This window comes from Hyperolius riggenbachi, chromosome 2 (assembly GCF_040937935.1).
Source record: "Hyperolius riggenbachi isolate aHypRig1 chromosome 2, aHypRig1.pri, whole genome shotgun sequence".
Lineage (NCBI taxonomy): Eukaryota > Metazoa > Chordata > Amphibia > Anura > Hyperoliidae > Hyperolius > Hyperolius riggenbachi.
The window spans coordinates 66,276,784-66,298,184 of record NC_090647.1 but is presented as its reverse complement, the minus strand read 5'-3'; the positions used below and the strand labels follow the sequence as shown (position 1 = coordinate 66,298,184).

At 43.0% G+C, this 21,401-nt stretch overlaps 1 protein-coding gene across 2 annotated transcripts in view; it reads right to left on the bottom strand.

The window, feature by feature from the left end:
* Nucleotides 1-4,063: 4,063 nt before the first annotated feature.
* ALKBH8 (alkB homolog 8, tRNA methyltransferase) overlaps nucleotides 4,064-21,401 on the bottom strand; it is a 45,203-nt gene continuing 27,865 nt past the window's right edge. The window contains exons 8-12 of one of the 2 annotated variants that reach the window (XM_068266863.1): nucleotides 17,394-17,500; nucleotides 16,398-16,549; nucleotides 15,398-15,657; nucleotides 9,018-9,167; nucleotides 4,064-4,648 (exon numbers count right to left, since the gene is read on the bottom strand). In XM_068266863.1, the coding sequence (XP_068122964.1) occupies nucleotides 4,199-4,648; nucleotides 9,018-9,167; nucleotides 15,398-15,657; nucleotides 16,398-16,549; nucleotides 17,394-17,500 (1,119 nt within the window). In that variant the 3' untranslated portion in view covers nucleotides 4,064-4,198. The remainder of the gene's footprint in view (nucleotides 4,649-9,017; nucleotides 9,168-15,397; nucleotides 15,658-16,397; nucleotides 16,550-17,393; nucleotides 17,501-21,401) is intronic. The other variant, XM_068266864.1, reaches the window with a different exon arrangement.

Sequence of the window (21,401 nt, the reverse complement as noted above, 5' to 3'; positions counted from 1 at the left end):
AATCCAATTCCGGCCGGAATCACGGAATTTATAATTCCACGGAATTTTCCGAGCACCCCTAGTGCACAGTAATGGAGGTGCATGATCAGGTAGGACACAAAAGGAGGAGGACCCTGCCCAAAGGCTTACAATCTAGAAGGAGAGGTAAGGACATGAACGGTAGGGTACCAGAGTTCAGCTGTGGGTTTAGAGCACTTGTGAGGGGTATTAGGCCAGAGTGAAAAGGTGAGTTTTGAGGGCTTTCTTGAAGATGTTCAAGGAGTGGGCTGCCCTAATGGGTGGAGGTAGGGAGTTCCATAGTGTTGGAGCAGCTCTTGAGAAGTCCTGGAGGCGTGCATGGGACTGGGTGATGCGGGGGGCAGTTAGGTGAAGTTCATTGGAAGAGCGGAGTGAGCAGCTAGGTGTGTACCTCTGAGTAAGATTGGAAATGTAGGTTGGACAGGTTTTGTGGACAGATTTGTAGGTCAGACACAGTATCTAGAATCTGATTCTGGACTGGATAGGAAGCCAGTGGAGGGATTCTAGGAGGGGATCTGCCGTGGTGGAGCGATGGGAGCAGTGGATAATTCTGGCTGCCGCATTCATGATGGACTGCAGTGGGGTTGTTCGGGTCATAGAGAGACCAGACAGCAGGGCATTGCAGTAGTCAAGGCGGGAAATTATGAGGGCATAGATGAGGAATTTGGTGGTGGCAGAGGTCAGGAAAGGGCGAATCTATGCTTTATTTAGCTGTACAAATCTCATCAAGAAGAAACGTTATTAGAAAATAGGACATCAATAAAATAAAATTTGAAATCAGCAGTATAGCTAGAAACTTAGGGTACATGCACACTTCCAATTATGACTGGCAACGATTGGCTGATTTTACCACTCTGTGTAGTATGAGAGCTTATCTACACAACCTTTTTATTGCACTCAAAATCTGTTGGCCCTCATATTAGAGGTGGTAAAACTGGCCAATATTTCGCCAACAAAAATTGGATGTGTGTACCAGGCTTAAGGAGAAGAAGACCTGGTTGTTCTTCTTCTGGACGGAATACAGAAGGATTACTAGACCTCTTCAGAACAGAAGTGTAATATGTAGAAGCTAGAAATGTAAGTTCAGGTACACTTTTTCCTTTTAGCAAAATAGGACCTTATTCTCTAAGGGCTTAGACACACTATAAGCACTTTTCTGAGCCCTTTTTTTTCCCAAAGCTTTCTGAGAGCTTTAAAAAAACACTCCCATTCCCTTACATTTAAGTTGCTGTAAAAGCGTAATCACAGTAAAATCGCACCATTTTTTTTACTGCAATTGCGATTTTACCATGATTTTAATGTGCCCTGAGCCCTAAAGCCCAATTCTGCTCATGGCTGGATATTCCCTTGTGAGACAGTTGTGGTGTGTCCATAGCCAGCAGCTACACAAATGTATGTGAATGTATGAATAGAGAGCTCATGTATATGTAACAGCCAGATCCTGAAGTTGGCCACTTTTGGGATCTGGACGGTCAATATGTGAAGTGGCCGGCTACTGTGGCCACTATGCAAAGAAACTGCATTTAACTTACTTATTTGGACTTTGGCTGGCCAGAACGAGAAATGACAGTGCTCAGACGGCCAAGTCCAGAAGAAAGTTTTCCTGCAGCAGCGAGCACAGTTCAGCTGGTCAGTGAGCAGAAGATAGTGCAGAGGGATTCAATAAACGCTTGTCCACTTCTCTGCTGTGTTTTCACCTCCTGTTCCTCCTCTGCTCTGTGTTCTCTGTTTGTCTTGGTGAATACTGGGACAGATGTTCCTAACTGCTGTAGATGCCCCTAGATGTCACCTTGGTCCACTTGCTGCCCAGCTCATTATGGACTTTCAGCCACCCAAATGGTGCAGTATTTCACAAGAAGAGTGATGGGAAAAAAAAGGATTAAGGTACTCACAAAGGAAGGTTGCACAAGGGGCCACCAACCACTGAAAGCAGGTGGAGATCTATAAACCCAACTCCACTTAGATGTCCAGCTGGAGCTGGATGAAGTCGCTCTCTTGGGAAAAACAACAATAGGTCCCATTGATGCCAAAGCCACTGGGTACCTCTAATACATATTATTAAAAAAGAAGTCAGTGCAGATTAAAGAGGAATAAATACAGTCAATAAATCTTCACCACGGTGATATTCCAACCTCACATGGTCTCGTGGCCAACCATCACCATAAAAGAGTAAGAGGGGCTTACCAGCTGCCAACAACCCACATTATAAGGTTGTATGCCTCAAATTCAGTGGTAATCCTAACAAACCTCAAGCAGATATGGATCCAAACTTCCACCACTCCCTCACTCCGATATATGGTATGGATAGTGGTGGAAGTTTGGATCCATATCTGCCTGAGGTTCATTAGCATTACCACTGAATACGAGGCATACAACCTTATAATGTGGGTTGTTGGCAGCTGGTAAGCCCCTCTTACTCTTTTTATATGGTGATGGTTGGCCACGAGACCATGTGAGGTTGGAAAATCACCGTGGTGACGTTTTATTGACTGTATTTATTCCTCTTTGATCTGCACTGACTTCTTAATACTTATTTTGTGGACATTGAACGTTGTTCATTCTCGGCAGCGATCACGTGTTCTATTTTCTTGATGCTGATAAACTGTTTGCTTGTACCTTTAATATCTAGCTATGTGCTGTAGCTTCAAGATATATACCTTGGTTGGCCCATTTAGTTTGACTTCATGTTAATTCATGCTTTTTGTTTTTCTGATGCAGATCAAGACATATTTATTTACTTGTAAACAATGCACATTGCCCGACTGTCCTGCAGATCTTCTGCCTCTGATATGTTTAGCCATAGACCCTGAACAAGCATATGCAGATCAGATGTTTGACTCAAATTTCACTGCATTTGCTTGTTTCTGGTGTGATTCAGACACTACTGAAACCCAAAAGATCAGCAGGACTGCCAGGCAACTGGTATGGTTTACAATTAAATAAATATTATTATTTAAGTATTTTATATAGCGTGGACATACTACGCATCTCTGTACAGAGTATGGCATATTGTCTTGTCACTAACTGTCCCTCAGAGGGGCTCACAATCTAGTCTCTACCATAGTCCTATGTCTATGTATGTATCGTGTAGTGCATGTATCATAATCTAGGGCCAATTTTTGGGGGGTGCCAATTAACTTATCTGTAGGTTTTTGGGATGTGGGAGGAAACTGGAGTGCCCGGAGGAAACCCACATAGACACGGGGAGAACGTACAAACTCCTTGCAGATGTTCGAATGGCTGGGATTCGAATCAGGGACCCAGCGCTGCAAGGCGAGAGCACTGACCACTACGCCACCGTGCTGCCCATCTTGCCCGAATATGGCAATCTTCATATCCCTCTCACTTCAGCAGTCCTTTATGGAGAAATCCTACAAAGTATCGTTGGATATTGACTCCCTATACACAAATAATCTAATTAAAGTGATCGTATCTTCTGCAGATCTCCTGATAAACGGGCTTCAAATAATCATTCTGTTAATAATCAGTAGCGAAGGTTAGAAATGCTCATTTATGACTCCATGGAAAGTACAATTTCCACTAATGCCAATTTCTGTTTTTCTGATTTCTGTGTTTTTGATTTTTTTTCAAGGAGTATTTTATTGGTCAATTTTTTTGTATCAGGGATTGAAAACATTTTTTTTAAAAAAAACAAATTGGTTAAATAGAAATCAGAAAATCTTGTGTCTTATGATTGGTGTAAACTCAAAAATTACTGTGGTGATCTGATTTTTGCAGAAAAATTCTGCATTCTCTGGTCTAATAATTCCAAGTTCTGTGATTGGGCTAAAAGTAACAAGTTGCGGTAAATCGGATTTCCGTAGAATTCCAATTCCCGGTTTTAGATCAGAAATGCCAATTTATGTTTGGAACTTTCACTTCCGCCAGAATCATCCATTAATAATCAGCGACTTTAAACATTTAGAAACATTGTTTTCCTTTCCCTTCAGGTCTTAAAGCTGGTACTGGATTGTGTGTGGTGAAATGGCACCACCTAGTGTACACAGACTCATGTACATCTGACCTGTAGTCACCAAACAACAAGTCTTTTTGGCTGTTTATTAAAATAGAATTTTTTAAATAACTAGAAGGATGATAAAACATTTTAAAAAGTCAGTCTTTGCCTTGAACACTGGAAAGGAAACCTCCCCATCCAGACCAGACAAGTCCTGCTGGGGCGTCACTGCTTCTCCAGGATCACACACCAGTTCCCCTGGTCATAGTAGCTCTGCTCGACTGTAATCCCATCCATGGTCCTGCACAACGCCTCCAGCTCCCCCTCCCGGAACACGTGATAAAACCTGTGATACACAGAACCGAGCGGCTGCTCTTCCACCGCAGAGGTTGAGTTTTTAGCCCGACATTTTGGCTTCAGATGCCAGGGCACTAGAAGGTCCTGAGAGTCGAAGGCGGTTCTGTTGGTGTGAACAGGTAATTTGGCATTCAGGTCCTGACTAGCCACCTCAGCTCTGCCGGTCGGCTGTGTGTCTTCATTAGAACACTTGCTTTCCTTTAGGTACTTTGATTTCTTTTTGTTATACTCCTGCTCCATGGCCCAGACATAGATCAGAGCTTTCCCCCCTTTCCTAAGTAGACCGGTTAATTCTTGTATGGCTGCCAATCTTCTTTCCTGTATTTAGAGAAGAAAAAAAAACTCTCTTTACAACAGCCTGTCCTATAATGCAAAAAGATAGACTGCATTAAAATGGGATTGTCAGCCATAAAAACAAATTCCATTTACCCACTGCTCTGTGTTTATTATGCAGTCTACAACCTGACTCTATTTGGTACATTGTCCAGGAGAGGAAAGCTTGTTATCTCCCCTCCCACATTCCTGCTCCTCAATGACTGGCTGCAGTTCAGTGTGACACAAGGCTGAGAAGGAAAATAAACCTCACCCCTCTGCAGAAGCCGCTGAAATACAATCTATGCTGTGCTCACATGTGTTTACAAAGCAAACTAGATATGACAGTGCAGTTTCGAGGAGGAAAATAAAAAAGTAAGGGGGGGAAATTACATCAGGATTGGCTTCAATTAGAGGCAGTAAAGATGGAAGATGCCTGAAACAGTTTTCTCTTTATTTACTATATAAAATTCACTGAAATCAAAATGTGGACAGTACAATACATATGTTATGTAAGTATAACAAGTATTTATCTACTTATGTGTGCTTTTTTCCCTGGCTATCCCTGCTGCTTTTACATGAAAATGTTCTGCTTGTATTGACTGACCTATTAAGAAGAATTGCAGGTAAAAGTTCTGTATTCCAGATCCCACCTCTGATATTTTGTATACTCCAGTAATGGAATTGTCATCATGAAACATAAAACAGGGAACACCAAGAGCCCCAATAGTGTAATTCGTACTGGACAAGGTGGCAATAAGCCTAAGGCGCTTAATTTGAATCCTTGTGCAGATTGTTTGATACTCCTCTCTATATTGCCTGATGAAGCGGGGTTGAACCTGCGAAACGCGTTGCATTTCTTTTTGGAGTTCCTAATAAATGTGTTTGACTGTCTGAATCGCAGTCGTTGTCGTGTCTGCTTGAGGGAGGTAAGACCACCACTTGCTCCTTCAATTTTGCCATTTAAGTTGGTTTTTAAGCTCATTTAATCTAATCTTATACTTTTGGCGCCTCTGTTCATTGTATACAATGAAACATAAAACGTTCTGGAGCCTTCTCAGTAGCTACTGTATATTTTGGACTATAAGACACGCTTTTTCTCCCCCAAAAGTGGAGGGAAAAAGTCACTGCATCTTATAGTCCAAAAGCAGGAAGTTCCTTACCTGTGAATGCCTGCCAATGCAATCCTCCAACCCGCCGCAATGTTGGGGACTACCTGTACTTTGCCCATGCAGAGGAGGACACAAGGGGCCAAACGTAGGACACACGTTGGACACAGGGGGACACAAAGGGGCATAAAGGTGGACATTAGGAGGACACAAAGAGGCATAGAGGGGGACAGAGGCGGACCCAAGTGGGACAGAGGCAGACACATGGAGGACACACGGGCACAGATGCGAACACATAGGAGACACAGGAGGATACAAGGGGGACAGAGGAGGACACAGGGAGACACAAGAGGTACAAGGGGGCATGAGGTACAAATAATCCACAAGATGCCCCTTCACCATGGATGCACCACGTTTAGTATATATATATTTTACCCCTGGTTTTGTCCTCTAAGCCTAGGTGCGTCTTATGGTCAGGAGCGTCTTATAGTACGAAAAATATGGTGAATTCATGTGTAGGGGTGTTACCCCAATAGACAAGCAGAGTATATATACTGTATATGTGTCATCCAAATTTAGTTTACCTATCCTGTTTTTTTAGTGTTCACTGTCAGATTTAGGAGACATGCTTTATGAAAAAAGAAACTGCCGTATATACTCGCATATAAGCCGACCCGTGTATAAGCCGAGTGCTGAAAAATTAGGCTTATACGCCAGTAGATAAGGTAATATTTCTGCTGGTTTCCACCTTTACTATATCTCTGTGATGCCAAAAGTGACATCATTTCTGCCCTTTTCATTTTGATGTTTTTCAACCCAACTCAGTGTTAATTTTCACTCCCTACGGCCGCAGCTTACTGTCCCTCCCACAGCAAACATCACCTAGACAACAGGCTTACATCACTGTGTGAACCAGCACTGGGCAAACTATGGCCCACGGACCGGATACCCGCGGGACATATTCACCCTGTGTGTGCTGTAAATCCAGACTCCTCTCCTACCTCCCTACCTCCAGATTCGCAAGATGCACCGTCAGGACGTGCCAGCACAACATGTCATGTGACGCCCTGTGGCCATGGAAACCTGACGCAGGAAGCAGCGATTAGGTAATTGTTAACCCTCTGTTTCTTTCTGCTTCAGACTCTGCAGGAAGGGAGGGAGGAGAGAAGGTATTGTAGTAATGCAGTCCGTGGTTCACAGCATGCGGCCACGGGCCGCACAAAGTTTCCCCCGGAAGTGGGGAATTCAAATACATTCTAGTCATATCCAAAAGAGGAAGCTTTGTGTTATTTGAATACTGAGATAAGCGTGTTACTGTAGCTAAAAAAAAAATATCCCACAACCCCGCTGGCACTGCACAGTTTCTACAGTTAGACAAAGGCAACCAGACCAGGCAAAAAGAAAAAAAAAATGGGGGACATATAGAGACCTATTTAAAGGGGCCCCCGAGCAGTGATCTAAAATGGCCGAATGAACTTACCTGGGGCTTCCTCCAGCTCCTCGTAGTCCGTGAGGTCCACCCGGCATCCTCCAGGCTCCCTCCGTTCTTGACATGGCGGCTCAATTAGAGCGGCGACTTCAACCGAAGTCATGCGTAACTGCCAGCATGAGCGTTCTGTGCACACGTGGTTCATTCTTTCAATGAGTTACATGCGACTATGCCTGACAGAGCCACCATGGGAAGAACGGAGGGCGCCTAGAGGAAGCCGGGGACCTCATGGACTACGAGGGGCTGGAGGAAGCCCCAGGTAAGTTAATTTGGCCACTGTTGAAACTCCCTTAAATAAAAATGGGGTTTACATATAGTTTTAGGGCACTTTTTTGAAAATATTTTTTATTTTTGAATGCTACAACACCCTTTAACCACTTCCCTACCACAGGTTTTTTTCCCCTTCAAGACCAGAGCAATTTTCACATCACGCTCCTCCCATTCATTCACCAATAACTTTATCACTACTTATCACACTGAAACAATCTATATATTATGTTTTGGCTGGACAAACTAGGCTTTCTTTGGGCAGTACTTTTTGCTAAGAATTATTTTATGTTATATGAATTTTACAGCGAAGAAGAAAAAACACTGCAAAAATTCAAATTTTAAATTTCAGCTATTGCAGATTAAAAATAAAATGTGCTATTGTAGATAAAACAGACACATTTTATTTGCCCATTTGTCCTGGTTATTATAACGTTTAAATTGCATCCCTAGTACAATGTATGGCGATACTATTTTATTTGAAAATAAAGGTGTATTTTTCAGTTTAGTGGGGGGTTTTTTATACTATAAAAATAATTACAAGCCTTTATTTACAAAAGCAAAAGTAATATACCTTCATGACATACATATTTAAAAAGTCCCTAAAGTAACTATTTACGTAGTTTTTTTTTTAATTACTTTTTTTATTTTTTTTACAAGTTTTGTTTTTGTAACTATGAGGTAGGGGTTGAAGGGGTTAGAAAATAATAAATATTTAATAAATGTTTGAATGTAACTGTGTCTTATGGTGCATTTGGGTGTATTTTACTTTTGGGCCACAAGATGGCACTACACTTAGTTCACAGTCTGCTGTTAGATAGAAACTAAAGTGTGTGGAACAGTTACCCTGCGGTTATGAATGGGAGCTGCGTCTCGCTCCCATTGATGATCGGGGTTGGGAAAAGATGATTCTCGTACTTCCATCACAGAAGAACAGGGATGCGGTGACGGCGAACGGAAACAGCGCAGGAATCACAATTGGCGGTGGTAAGTAAGCAGTGCGCATATATACGCCCCTGATCTGCAGATGAAATATACAGGGGTGTATATATACGTACCAACGATCCGGAACTAGTTAAGGGGGATTTTGCAGGGTAGCAGTAGAGCACTGTGTGGACAAATATCAGACATAACCCAGGCTTTTAGCATTGGTCAGCATGTGAACCATCGACAGGACATGTAGGAGAAGAGAGTTCTTACAGGAAGAGAGAGGTCACATTTGCCACCAACAGTCAGTGCAGCCTCTGCACCTGTCTTAGCTGTGGTGGCCATGGGTTTATTGTGCACAGAGAGGGAAAGGGTTAGAACCTATACTGGGTCTTTTTTCCTGTTATGATATATGTTGGAGAACGGTTACGCTCTGCCCTACAATCATTGCACAGATGATAACCATCAGAGCAATCCATATAATGCTGTAAACAAGCCTTGCTACTAGGCAATGGAGGTCAGTGAGAATACAGGCAGCTCACACCCTTTTTCTGATCCTCTCATGCTCAGTAAGTTTACTTACCTGAGTAGCGAAGTGGTGAATAACAGCTATAGAGATACACGCATCAAATGAGCCGGATCTGAATGGCACAGACAAAGCATCGCAGACACAGGCCTCTTGCTTCTTGTCTCTGCAGATATCTACAAGATTTCTGCTGCGATCACAACCAATCTGTGCAAAGAAAAGAATGACATTAACAATAGTATCAGTAATCTGAAATGTCTCCTATGTTGCTAACAGTAGACAGTAAAAATCTGTCAGGTTTTGGACTAGTCCATCTGCTTGTGGCAGAGCAGGATCATCCACCAGGCAACCTAGGCAGGTGCTTGGGGCCTAGAGGGTGTCAAGGGGCCCACCTGTCACCTTCTTTGACCTCTCTTCACTTCAGTGGAAATGATCTATACAAAGAGGCCACCACCACTTGATGAGAGGGGTGACATTCAAGACAAACATATGTTGATAAAGACATATGATAATTCAGAGGAAGCTTGTTAGGGCAAAATCTTCATTTAACCACTTCTCTCTATCTGGACGGATATATCCGTCCAGATAGACTGTGCTGCTCCTGCAGCGTGGTGCGTGCGATTGGGCGCGCTCCCGCTGCCTGCCACTAGCCCCCGATCAGTGAATGGGAATGTGATTCCCATTCACCGATCTAAGCCCCCCGGAGAAATACCGACACTTTCTAAGCAGGGAGCGCGGTATTTCTGCCCGGAAAAAAAATGTACAGCCTCCTAATAGTTCCTGCAGCGTGATCGTACACTCCAGGAACTTTTTTGACTGTGGCCATCTTGTGACCAAATAGTAAACTGCACCCACATACATATTTTAAATAAAGAATTACATTATATTACATCTAAAAATAGCTGTTTACCTCCCAAACTAAAATTACCCACATACATGTTTTAATTAAAAAATAAATAAAAAAATTACAATTAAAAAAAACAAAACTATATAAATAGTTGCTTAAGGGTCTAAACTTTTTAAATATACATGTTAAGAGAGCATCCTATTCACTTTTTCAAAATTATAAGCTTGTAAATAGTGATGAACGCAAATTGAAAAAAATGCACCTTTATTTCTAAATAAAATATCGGCGCCATAAATTGTGATAGGGAAATAATTTAAAAGTCGTAATAAGCGGGACAAATGCGCAAATAAAATAAATGGGTTTTAATTACGGTAGCATGTATTAATTTTAAACTACAATGGCCAAAAACTGAGAAATTATGATTTTTTTCATTTCTTTCTTAATCTTCCTGTTAAAATGGATTTAGAAAAAAATTATTCTTAGCAAAATGTACTACCTAAAGAAAGCCTAATCAGTGGCGGAAAAAACAAGATATAGATCAATTAATTGTGATTAGTAGCGATAAAGTTATTGGCGAATGAATGGGAGGTGAACGTTGCTCGGATGAATGAGATTTTCCACGCTGTAGGCTGAAGTGGTTAAAGTGAACCCAAGGTGAAAATAAACTGAAGAGATAAATAATTGGATGTGTCCTCCACTAATAAAAATGACTTCTTTTTTTTAAGATATCCCATGGTTTTTTATGTTATATTTAAAAATCCAGAAGATCCGCACATTCCATGAACCAAGTCCACTTTGTTTAAAGAGAATCTGTATTGATAACATCGCACAAAAGTAAACATACCAGTGCGTTAGGGGACATCTCCTATTACCCTCTGACACAATTTCGCCGCTCCTCGCCGCATTAAAAATGGTTAAAAACAGTTTTACAAAGTTTGTTTATAAACAAACAAAATGGCCACCAAAACAGGAAGTAGGTTGATGTACAGTATGTCCACACATAGAAAATACATCCATACACAAGCAGGCTGTACACACCCTTCCTTTTGAATCTCAAGAGATCATTTGTGTGTTTCTTTCCCCCTGCAGTTCTCATGCACTGAAGTTTCAGGCTGCTTGTTTCTTCCTGCAAACAGCTTTGCCCTTGTCTGTAATTCCTCAGTGTGTGAAAGCCCAGCCAGCTCAGAGGACGATTTATCCAGCTTGTAAAAGATAAGAGAGAAGCTGCTCTAATCCTAAATAACACACAGGCAGTGTGCATATAGGGGCCTGAAAGGGGGAGTTCATAGCAGAACCACAACACTGAAGAACTTGGCAGCCTTCCAGACACAGCCTGACAAGTCTGACAGGGGAAAGATACATTGATTTATTACAGAGACAGTGATAGTAAAAAGTGCTGCAGTAAGCCAGAACACATTAGAATAGCTTTTTGAACTTGTAGGATGATAAAAAACAGGATGCAATTTTTGTTACAGAGTCTCTTTAAGCATAGTGACACAATTCCATTCCATAGACCAACAATTCGTTTCGGGGCCCTGTGGGGTCCCTTTTGTCAAGGTAACAACACAGAATGGTGACGTCACCATTCTGTGCTGTTACCTTGACAAAGGGGGCCCCCGAAACGAATCGTTGGTCTATGGAATGGAATTGTGTCACTATGCTTAAACAAAGTGGACTTGGTTCATGGAGTAATACTGGAGAAAGATGAAGCGCGCCATAGTGCATTAAATGTGAAGGAATTTTATTACCAATTAAAAGTTATACTCACAAACATGAGTGATAAAAGCGCATTTCAGCGGACTGCCAACCGCTTGTCTCTGCAGATCTGACGAAGGCGCTGAGCGCCGAAACGCGTAATGACGTCACACGCCAACTGATACTCCAGCGACGCCCACCGCTCTGCGAGAGGATTCCCAACCATCGGAAACCGCGCTGCTGGCCACAGCGCGTCACTCCCTACTGCAGAGACAAGCGGTTGGCAGTCCGCTGAAATGCGCTTTTATCACTCATGTTTGTGAGTATAACTTTTAATTGGTAATAAAATTCCTTCACATTTAATGCACTATGGCGCGCTTCATCTTTCTCCAGTATTTTTGCCAAACACCCTATTGGAGCGCTGCGGGGTGCTGAATGTGAAAGGAAAGCCATCGCTTGAGTGCACAGCAGTCTTTTGGAGCGCAGGATATCTTCATGTTTGGTTCATGGAGTGTGCGGATCTTCTGGATTTTCATGTTTTACGTTTGGTTCCGGCACCTCATTGGTGGTGTGCGATTCCTTCTCTACACTGGATTCATTATTTTATATTTAAACATTTACAAAGTAGATTGAATGTTTTATAGTCTCTGCTCAATGACAGTCTATTAACCCCCTTGGCGGTAATCCCGAGCTGAGCTCGGGGTATGCCGCCGGAGGTCGCCGCTCAGGCCCTGCTGGGCCGATTTTCAATCTGAAAAAAGCAGCACACGCAGCCGGCACTTTGCCAGCCGCGTGTGCTGCCCGATCGCCGCCGCGGAGGTCCCCCCAGCCGCCCGAGCCCAGTGCAGCCGGAACAAACAGTTCCGGCCGGCGCTAGGGGCTGGATCGGGCGGCTCTGACGTCAGGACGTCGACTGACGTCCATGACGTCACTCCGCTCGTCGCCATGGCGACGAGGAAAGCGAAACAAGATAGGCCGCTCATTGCGGCCTATCTTGTTACTTTCGATTGCCGGAGGCGATCGAAAGTACGCTTCCGGAGCGCCCTATAGTGGGCTTTCATGCAGCCAACTTTTAGTTGGCTGCATGAAATAGTTTTTTTTTAATTTAAAAAAAACCCTCCCGCAGCCTCCCTGGCGATTTTAATAGAACGCCAGGGAGGTTAAGCGCCCCAGAGTTAAAATGCATGACCTTTTTTTATTTCTCTCCTGCCCTCAGAAGTTTTAATCTGCCAGGAAAACTGTATGTATGAATTATTAGACAATGCACTTACAGGCAGTATGAATGAAAGATGAAACATTTTTGAAAGTTGTCTTTTTGGATACACTACTTTTAAAGAGGATCTGTAACGTCAAAACGTCCCCTGGGGGGTACTCACCTCGGGTGGGGGAAGCCTCCGGATCCTAATGAGGCTTCCCACGCCGTCCTCCGTCCCTCAGGGGTCTCGCTGCAGCCCTCCGTGAAAGATGACGTCAATATTTACAGTGGTGTGAAAAACGATTTGCCCCTTCCTGATTTCTTATTCTTTTGCATGTTTGTCACACTTAAATGTTTCTGCTCATCAAAAACAGTTAACTATTAGTCAAAGGTAACATAATTGAACACAAAATGCAGTTTTAAATGATGGTTTTTATTATTTAGTGAGAAAAAAAAACTCCAAATCTACATGGCCCTGTGTGAAAAAGAAATTGCCCCCCTTGTTAAAAAATAACGTAACTGTGGTTTATCACACCTGAGTTCAATTTCTGTAGTCACCCCCAGGCCTGATTACTGACACACCTGTTTCAATCAAGAAATCACTTAAATAGGAGCTATCTGACACAGAGAAGTAGACCAAAAGCACCTCAAAAGCTAGACATCATGCCAAGATCCAAACAAATTCAGGAACAAATGAGAGCAAAGTACTGTAATTGAGATCTATAAGTCTGGTAAAGGTTATAAAGCCATTTCTAAAGCTTTGGGACTCCAGCGAACTACAGTGAGAGCCATTATCCACAAATGGCAAAAACATGGAACAGTGATAAACCTTCCCAGGAGTGGCCGGCCGACCAAAATTACCCCAAGAGCGCAGAGAAAACTCATCCGAGAGGCCACAAAAGACCCTAGGACAACATCTAAAGAACTGCAGGCCTCACTTGCCTCAATTAAGGTCAGTGTTCACGACTCCACCATAAGAAAGAGACTGGGCAAAAACGGCCTGCATGGCAGATATCCAAGGCGCAAACCACTTTTAAGCAAAAAGAGCATTAAGGCTAGTCTCAATTTTGCTAAAAAACATCTCAATGATTGCCAAGACTTTTGGGAAAATACCTTATGGACCGACGATACAAAAAGTTGAAGTTTTTGGAAGGTGCGTGTCCCGTTACATCTGGCGTAGAAGTAACACAGCATTTCAGCAAAAGAACATCATACCAACAGTAAAATATGGTGGTGGTAGTGTGATGGTCTGGGGTTGTTTTGCTGCTTCAGGACCTAGAAGGCTTGCTGTGATAGATGAAACCATGAATTCTACTGTCTACCAAAAAATCCTGAAGGAGAATGTCCGGCCATCTGTTTGTCAACTCAAGCTGAAGCGATCTTGGGTGCTGCAGCAGGACAATGACCCAAAACACACCAGCAAATCCACCTCTAAATGGCTGAAGAAAAACAAAATGAAGAATTTGGAGTGGTCTAGTCAAAGTCCTGACCTGAATCCTATTGAGATGTTGTGGCATGACTTTAAAAAGGCGGTTCATGCTAGAAAACCCTCAAATAAAGCTAAATTACAACAATTCTGCAAAGATGAGTGGGCCAAAATTCCTCCAGAGCGCTGTAAAAGACTCGTTGCAAGTTATCGCAAATGCTTGATTGCAATTATTGCTGCTAAGGGTGGCCCAACCAGTTATTAGGTTTAGGGGGCAATTTCTTTTTCACACAGCTCCATGTAGGTTTAGAGTTTTTTTTCTCACTAAATAATAAAAACCATCATTTAAAACTGCATTTTGTGTTCAATTATGTTATCTTTGACTAATAGTTAACGGTTTTTGATGAGCAGAAACATTTAAGTGTGACAAACATGCAAAAGAATAAGAAATCAGGAAGGGGGCAAATAGTTTTTCACACCACTGTACCTTCCCGGCTCCTGCGCAGGCGCTCTGACGGCTGTCGGCTCCGAAGTAGGTGGAAATACCCGATCGCCGTCGGGTCTGCTCTACTGCGCAGGCGCAAGTTTCCGGCGCCTGTGCAGTAGAGCGGACCAGACTGAGATCGGGTATTTCCGTGTAGTTCGGAGCCGAAAGCAGCCACAGCGCCCCCGCTGGAGCCTGCAAAGGTAAATATTGAATTTACAGTCGGGTCTGTCGCCGGCTGTTCGGAGGGCTGCAGCGGCGTACGAGAGAGAACGGCGCCGGAGACTTGGGCGCAGGACACAGCCAGTATATGGCTGATCCTGCTGCCGCACAAGTCCGGGCCGTGTTAATTACTATTCCCCCTCCAGGCCGACATGGATAGTGGGGGAATGAAATAATTCGGCTTCCAGCAATCGCTGGAATCCGAATTATTGTTTTAAAAGCAACTTCAGGTCCGTCTTCTGACGGCGCTGAAGTTACTCCCTGTGCCTGCGATAGCCGTAGTTCCTATTACGGCCTATGGTGGCGCCGGCTGCGCCCAAGTCTCCTGCGCTGCTGCGCCCAAGTCTCCAGCGCTGGATTTACCGTGTTCGCTGCAGCGAGATCCCCGTGGGACAGAGGACGGCGTGGGAAGCCTCATTAGGATCCGGAGGCTTCCCCCACCCGAGGTAATTACCTCCCAGGGGATGTTTTTGAGGTTACAGAGTCTCTTTAAAGTTACGCTTTCAAAAATCACATTACTGTAATTCAAAATCATAAAGTGAACACTAGATACTCGTATCACACCTACCATATACAAATCCTTACTGACTCCAAGGTACTTCCCATTGCCACAGCCCACGTCAGCCACCAGGGAACCGATGGGCAAAGTCCTCAGAAAGTCCATCACTCTGGGCCATGGGCTATGTCTGGTGCTGCTGAAATGGCCAGCTATGTCCTCATAGACTTTGTGGACATACTCCTTCTCCAGAGATGATGCTTCCAGGTCACCAACCAGAGGAGAGGGGTCCTTCTTCTGCTCTCGTTGGCTGTCACAGACTGCTGGAAAGGCTGCATGTGCAGAGAAGTAATATACAGTGCATGTTACAGGCAAAGTACAAAATCTAGGCATTCAATAAATTGCCTGAACCATTCTGGATAAGTACAAAATGATTTCTTTCATTGTAAAATATTGCGTCTTTTACCATTTCAACTTGTAGAATGCCTAAGACCCATTCAGGCAAAGCACAAAATAAGCAACCTAATGATTAGAATGACAATAGTGAGATACTGTTTAGGTGAAATATAATGAAAACAGCGCCTGAAAAGGTTCTTTATTGATTAAGAGCATATTTTAACCCCCAAAGGACAAGACAGTCCTGACCCCTTAAGGACCAGAGCAGTTCTTTCTCTGTTTAACTGACATTATGGGGCTATGTAAGGGAGTGGGGGGGCAACAGAGTGGTGTACAAGTGACATCACTTGCCTATGCAGTGGGGGAGGAGAGTCAACGGAACAGCACGCAAGTGATGTCACACGCAATGGGGAGAACAGTGTGCTTGGTCAAGTTCATCCACCGGGGGGTCTTTACACACTCTATATTCTCGGCAGAGGTGGTCGTTATCAGGCGCGTGCACACCGCTTTAGGTGTGTTTAGATGCCTGAAATATCCCTACTAAACAAATAATAAACACATGAAGAATGCCTGGTTAACTGCATAAAACAATGTATTTGCTTTAAAAAAAATGTTGTGTAATCCTGGCCGTAGCAGTTAATAGCTGTTCTTTTGCTATGCATAGCCACGTACTTACCACATTGACATGCACCATCTCTGATCTTTCTAAATGTAAAGGAAGTCCTTGTCCCTCTCTTGTTTAATGTTAGCTCCTCCGTGTTGCTGCTGACAGTCCCAGCTTTCTGTCCTTCCGACGCCTGAATCACATCAAACTTTCTGGGAGTGATGCTGCAATCGGGAATAATAGTCACAGGGCAGAGTATGGAGCAGAAAGAAACAGGCAGTCACTACATTAGATTGTTCCTCCAGCTGGAGCTGTACATTCTCACACTTAATGTAAACTCAATGTAAAGCACACAAGGATCTTCTCAGTTATAGATAGACAGCAACATGGCTGTTTTACAGGGAAAAGTCCTAATGTTCTTCTATAACAACCTCTCCGAATCAATATGAAGTACACTGCCGCCCCCTCCCCCCCACCCCATCAAGACATAACTCCAATATCAGCAACACCTCATGTTGGGAAGTGGACAAACAACAATAAATCTTGTGATGGCCATGGCTCAAACAAAAGTGCTGCCTGGCCTAAACTACTGCCTGATCAGACCATAGATGTGGACCACAGTCTGATTGGCTAGCAGCTTTGATGCCCTCTGATTGGTCTAATGTATATACATGCTTTTATAGCCACTTGTAAAGGACCTGATGAAGAGGTAATGTGCTCACAAAACATGTCCTATATCAGTACTCTAATTAGAAAGTGTTTGGCGAATTTGCAAGAGTGAAAGTAAGACTACACATTCACTCCTGTATGAACAGCTTTATATTGATTTGGTTGCCTGTCAATCTGTGCATTACATCAGACTTGATAATCCTATACAATAAAATGCAAGTGTCGCTGCGTCCGTCCGTGTGTCAGTGCTTTTTAGCACTGCGCATGTGCAGGGACAGACACAGAGACACTGCCGAGAGCCGGGGGAGGGCAGGGCCAGAAGTGGCCAGCATGTGTGCGCACGTGGCGAAGTAAAGACAGGCGGGCTAAGGTCACTAGTCACATAATAAACTTACATACCCATGAGTCCAAAGATATCGAGATTCTCCACCCATGACTAGCAGGCTGCGGCGGGGCACCAGAACTGACACACTGGAGCCCTCTGGATTCTTGAAATCCATGACAATCTGTAAAATTAACACTGATCAACATCTGCAGTCTGCAAGTAACCCAGAGGATACTTCACACTCAACCCACCAGAACACACAATTTGCAGTATTCACTATTAAGGTGTATCTGAGTCTAAGCCCGGGTCAAAAAGTAAATCTTACTATTAGAAATTTGAAAGTTTGGATGTTTGGATGTTTGTTAGTCAATCACACAACAATGGCTGAACAGATTTGAATGAAATTTGGCTCACAGATAGTACATTACCTGGAATAACATATAGGATACTTTTTATTCCCATAACCAAAAAGTGGGCAGGGACAAATAAAATTTCACCGAGAAAATGTAAACGTCAGCCATTCTTACACTGTTAATGGCAGGGTTCTCAAACTTTGTGCAGTTGGTCACTGGGTGACTGGGATTAATATTCAGAGAAGTGGGTGGAGCCTACAAAAGCAAATCAAAATTCACATATTTTCAAGGGGAATATTTAATTGCTGCCATTCTGGCACTGTTAATAGCATAAGCCTCAAACCTGGTACAGTTGGTCATTGGGTGACTGGGGTTCAAATTCAGAAAAGAGAGTGGAGCCACAAACAGCCAATGAGATTTGTTTCATTTCAATGAAAATTTTGATGCCAAAGACAGCAAAGCTCAAAAACTAGGTCATTGAGTAATTGTGTGTTAGGGTTAGAAAAAGTGGGTCGGAGCCAAGACCAGCAAAATACCTGGGCAACGTACAATGTATATATGTCTTTCTGCTCCTTGCCTTGACAAAGGGGACCCTAAGTGGCCCCAAAACGATCCGTTGGCTTTGCAGGTCTGAAACCAATGTTAGTTACCTGGTAACATCCTTTTTAGTAACCTCCAGGACAGGTCCACCACGAGAACGACAGGCTCCTCCCAGGAACAGGAAACGTCCAGATAGAGTACTCTATAAATCTTTGTCCAACCCCTTGATCCTCAGTCAATTCCAAGTACTGTTCCTAAAAACAAAGGGGTTTTAATATTCATACTGCATATACATATACTTTTCCTGTACTTATATATACATATAAATCCTTTACTTGGGTGGGTTACGGACCTGTCCTGGAGGTTACTAAAAAGGATGTTACCAGGTAACTAACATTGGTTTTTCCATTAACCTCCAGGACAGGTCCACCACGAGAAGATGAGCAAGAATCTTACCAATTTTGGGTGGGCTGACTGCCTGCAGGATTTTCCTTCTAAATGATTGCTGCCTTGCAGACATCAGGTTCATTCTGTAGTGTCTAGAGAAGGTGCTTAGACTTAAACATGTAGCCGCTCTGCAGATTTCTTCTGGCGTAGCACCCGCTCTGTAAGCCCATGAAGTGGCTGCTGCTCTGGCTGAATGGGCTCTAACTGTATCTAACACAGTATTTCCTGTAATCCTATAGGCTTCCTCTATGCATAGCTTTACCCATTTAGCTATAGATATTTTTGACATCTTTCCGCATCTTGTAGCACCTGAAGTGTTGACTAGCAAGGCTCTAGAACTCCTAAACTCCGCTACCCCTCTCTAAATAGCATATAAGACCTCTTCTGACATCTAACCCCGGCTCTTCTTCAAATGACGGTAATACAATGTCTTGAGATCTATGAAAATTTGTAGCTACTTTAGGCAGAAAATCATCACAGGTCTTCAGTATTACTTCATCCTTTATACAAAAAGGTTCGTCGCAACATAGGGCCTCTAACTCACTCACCAGTCTAGCCGAGGTAATAGTTATGAGAAATACAATCTTCCTTGTTAGGAGTCTGAAGGGAATTTCTGATATGGGTTCAAAGCGGAGCAGTGCTTTTCAGCGCTGCTAACTTTGGGCGCAGCCAGCGCCGCCATAGACTGTAATGGGAATCAGTCTATAGCGGCGCTCAGTGGGGAAGGTCGGCCCCGTCAGAAGACGGAGCCGAAGTTGCTTAAAAAAACACAATAATTCGGCCTCCAGCAATCGCTGGAAGCCGAATTATTTCATTCCCCCACTATCCCTGGCGGCCTGGAGGGGGAATAGTAATTAAAACGCCCCGGACTTGTGCAGAAGCAGGACCAGCCATATAACAGCTGGATCCTGCGCCTAAGTCTACCAGCGCCAAATTCACATGTACGCGTTCAAAGGGCTCTCTTTTCCAATACCTTCAAAACTAAGGATAAATCCCAACTAGGAACTTTCCTATTTACCATACCTCGTTTGGATTCAAGGAGTAAAACCTCCTGCACTCTGTGTCTTCCTTGTTTGCAAACATGTCTAAACGCGGCCGACCCCACTGCTTGGTAAATTTTCTGAACATCCTCTTTGATATCTCCATTTGTGTTTTTGACATTCTGTGTCTGCTCAGAAAGTCTGCCATCGTGTTCAATGACCTCTTCAGATGTATTGCTGACAATGAAAGGAAGTTTTTCTCTGCTATTGTTAATATGTTCATGGCCAGGTCCATCAGCTTCCCTGACCTTGTACCCCCTTGCCGATTTGCGTTTGTTATATAGTCTGTGGCTTTGGAAACTACTTCTAATGATTCTAGAATCTTTTTCCTTAGAAGCTCCCTTATCCACTTTTTCTTCTACTTTTTTAACCTATAGGGATAGAACTCTTGCTACACATGTTGTAGCTGCTGCTGGTCTAAACTTTGCACCTGCTGCTGTTCAGGCCTCTAAGGGCAGATTCTACTTTCTTATCTTGTGGATCTTTCACATACCACAGATCCTCAAAAGCTAATTCGTTGTCTTTATTAACCTGTGAGAATGCTGTATCAAGTTTAGGACATCAATCCCAAGTCTTAACATCTTCCTCTGTAAACTGAAACCCTTTCATAAATCCCTTTGACATAAACAACTTTCTGTCCGGGTATTTCCACTGACTTAATATGGTATTCTTTGTAGATCTGTGTATAGGGAAAGTCAAAGATTCTTTTGGCTTCCTTCCCTGATATAACCTATCATGCATAGATACCTCTTCCGACTTCTTGGATTCAATATCTAAAGTTTTATTAATAGCCAAGATAAGCTGCTAAGTCTCATCAGCCGGAATCTAAACCTGGATATCTTCTTAATCTTAGTCTGGCTGTCCATATTTTTAGCAGAAGAGTCTGATTCATCATTATCTTCCTCTTCACCCTCCATATCTTCTTCCTCAGAGGAAGATACAATATTTCTCTTTTCACTTTTATGTTTAATAGGCTGAGACTCAGCATTTGGTATCTCCACGGCCGGCATGGTCGTACTCGTACCTGGAATTACTGCCTTTGCTGCTGGGGGGATAGCAGAGGCAAATACTTTCTTTAATGATTTAATTGTGTCAGCCATTTCCCTTTTAATAGCTGACATTAATTCTTCCTTTAAACCCCCTGATTGTCCCTGTATTAGCTTTACTAAACAAGGTTGGAAAAACTGCACATTATAATTATGGGCCATCTTTGCACCACAGAGCGGGCACCGCCTTCTTGGCTTTGTCGGCTTAGTAGACTCCGGGCCCTATAACATAATCAAACAACAAAATTAATGTCATCCCTCTTTCTCAAACAAAAGGGAAAACACCCTGGTGCACAAATATCAAGAGTGATAGCAACCCTGAGACCAGGAAGGAAGGAACATGTATAGACATATCATATACATATAATCCATCTGATATCTATAATATATATTTTCTTTGCATATAGTCGTCAAGGGAGTATATCATAAAGGCCAATCATATAACTGTTATGCTGCCCATACACTAATGATTTACACATATATACCCATATATATCTATGAGGCATTAATATCCAACCATATATATACACATCTCCTTATATCTCCCTGAATAATCTGTACCAGCATTCTATTCTATGCATAGTTATACAGACCTCAGATCAGACGCTAAGCAGGCTGTTATATTATACTGCATAGTCTCAAAATTAATAACAGAC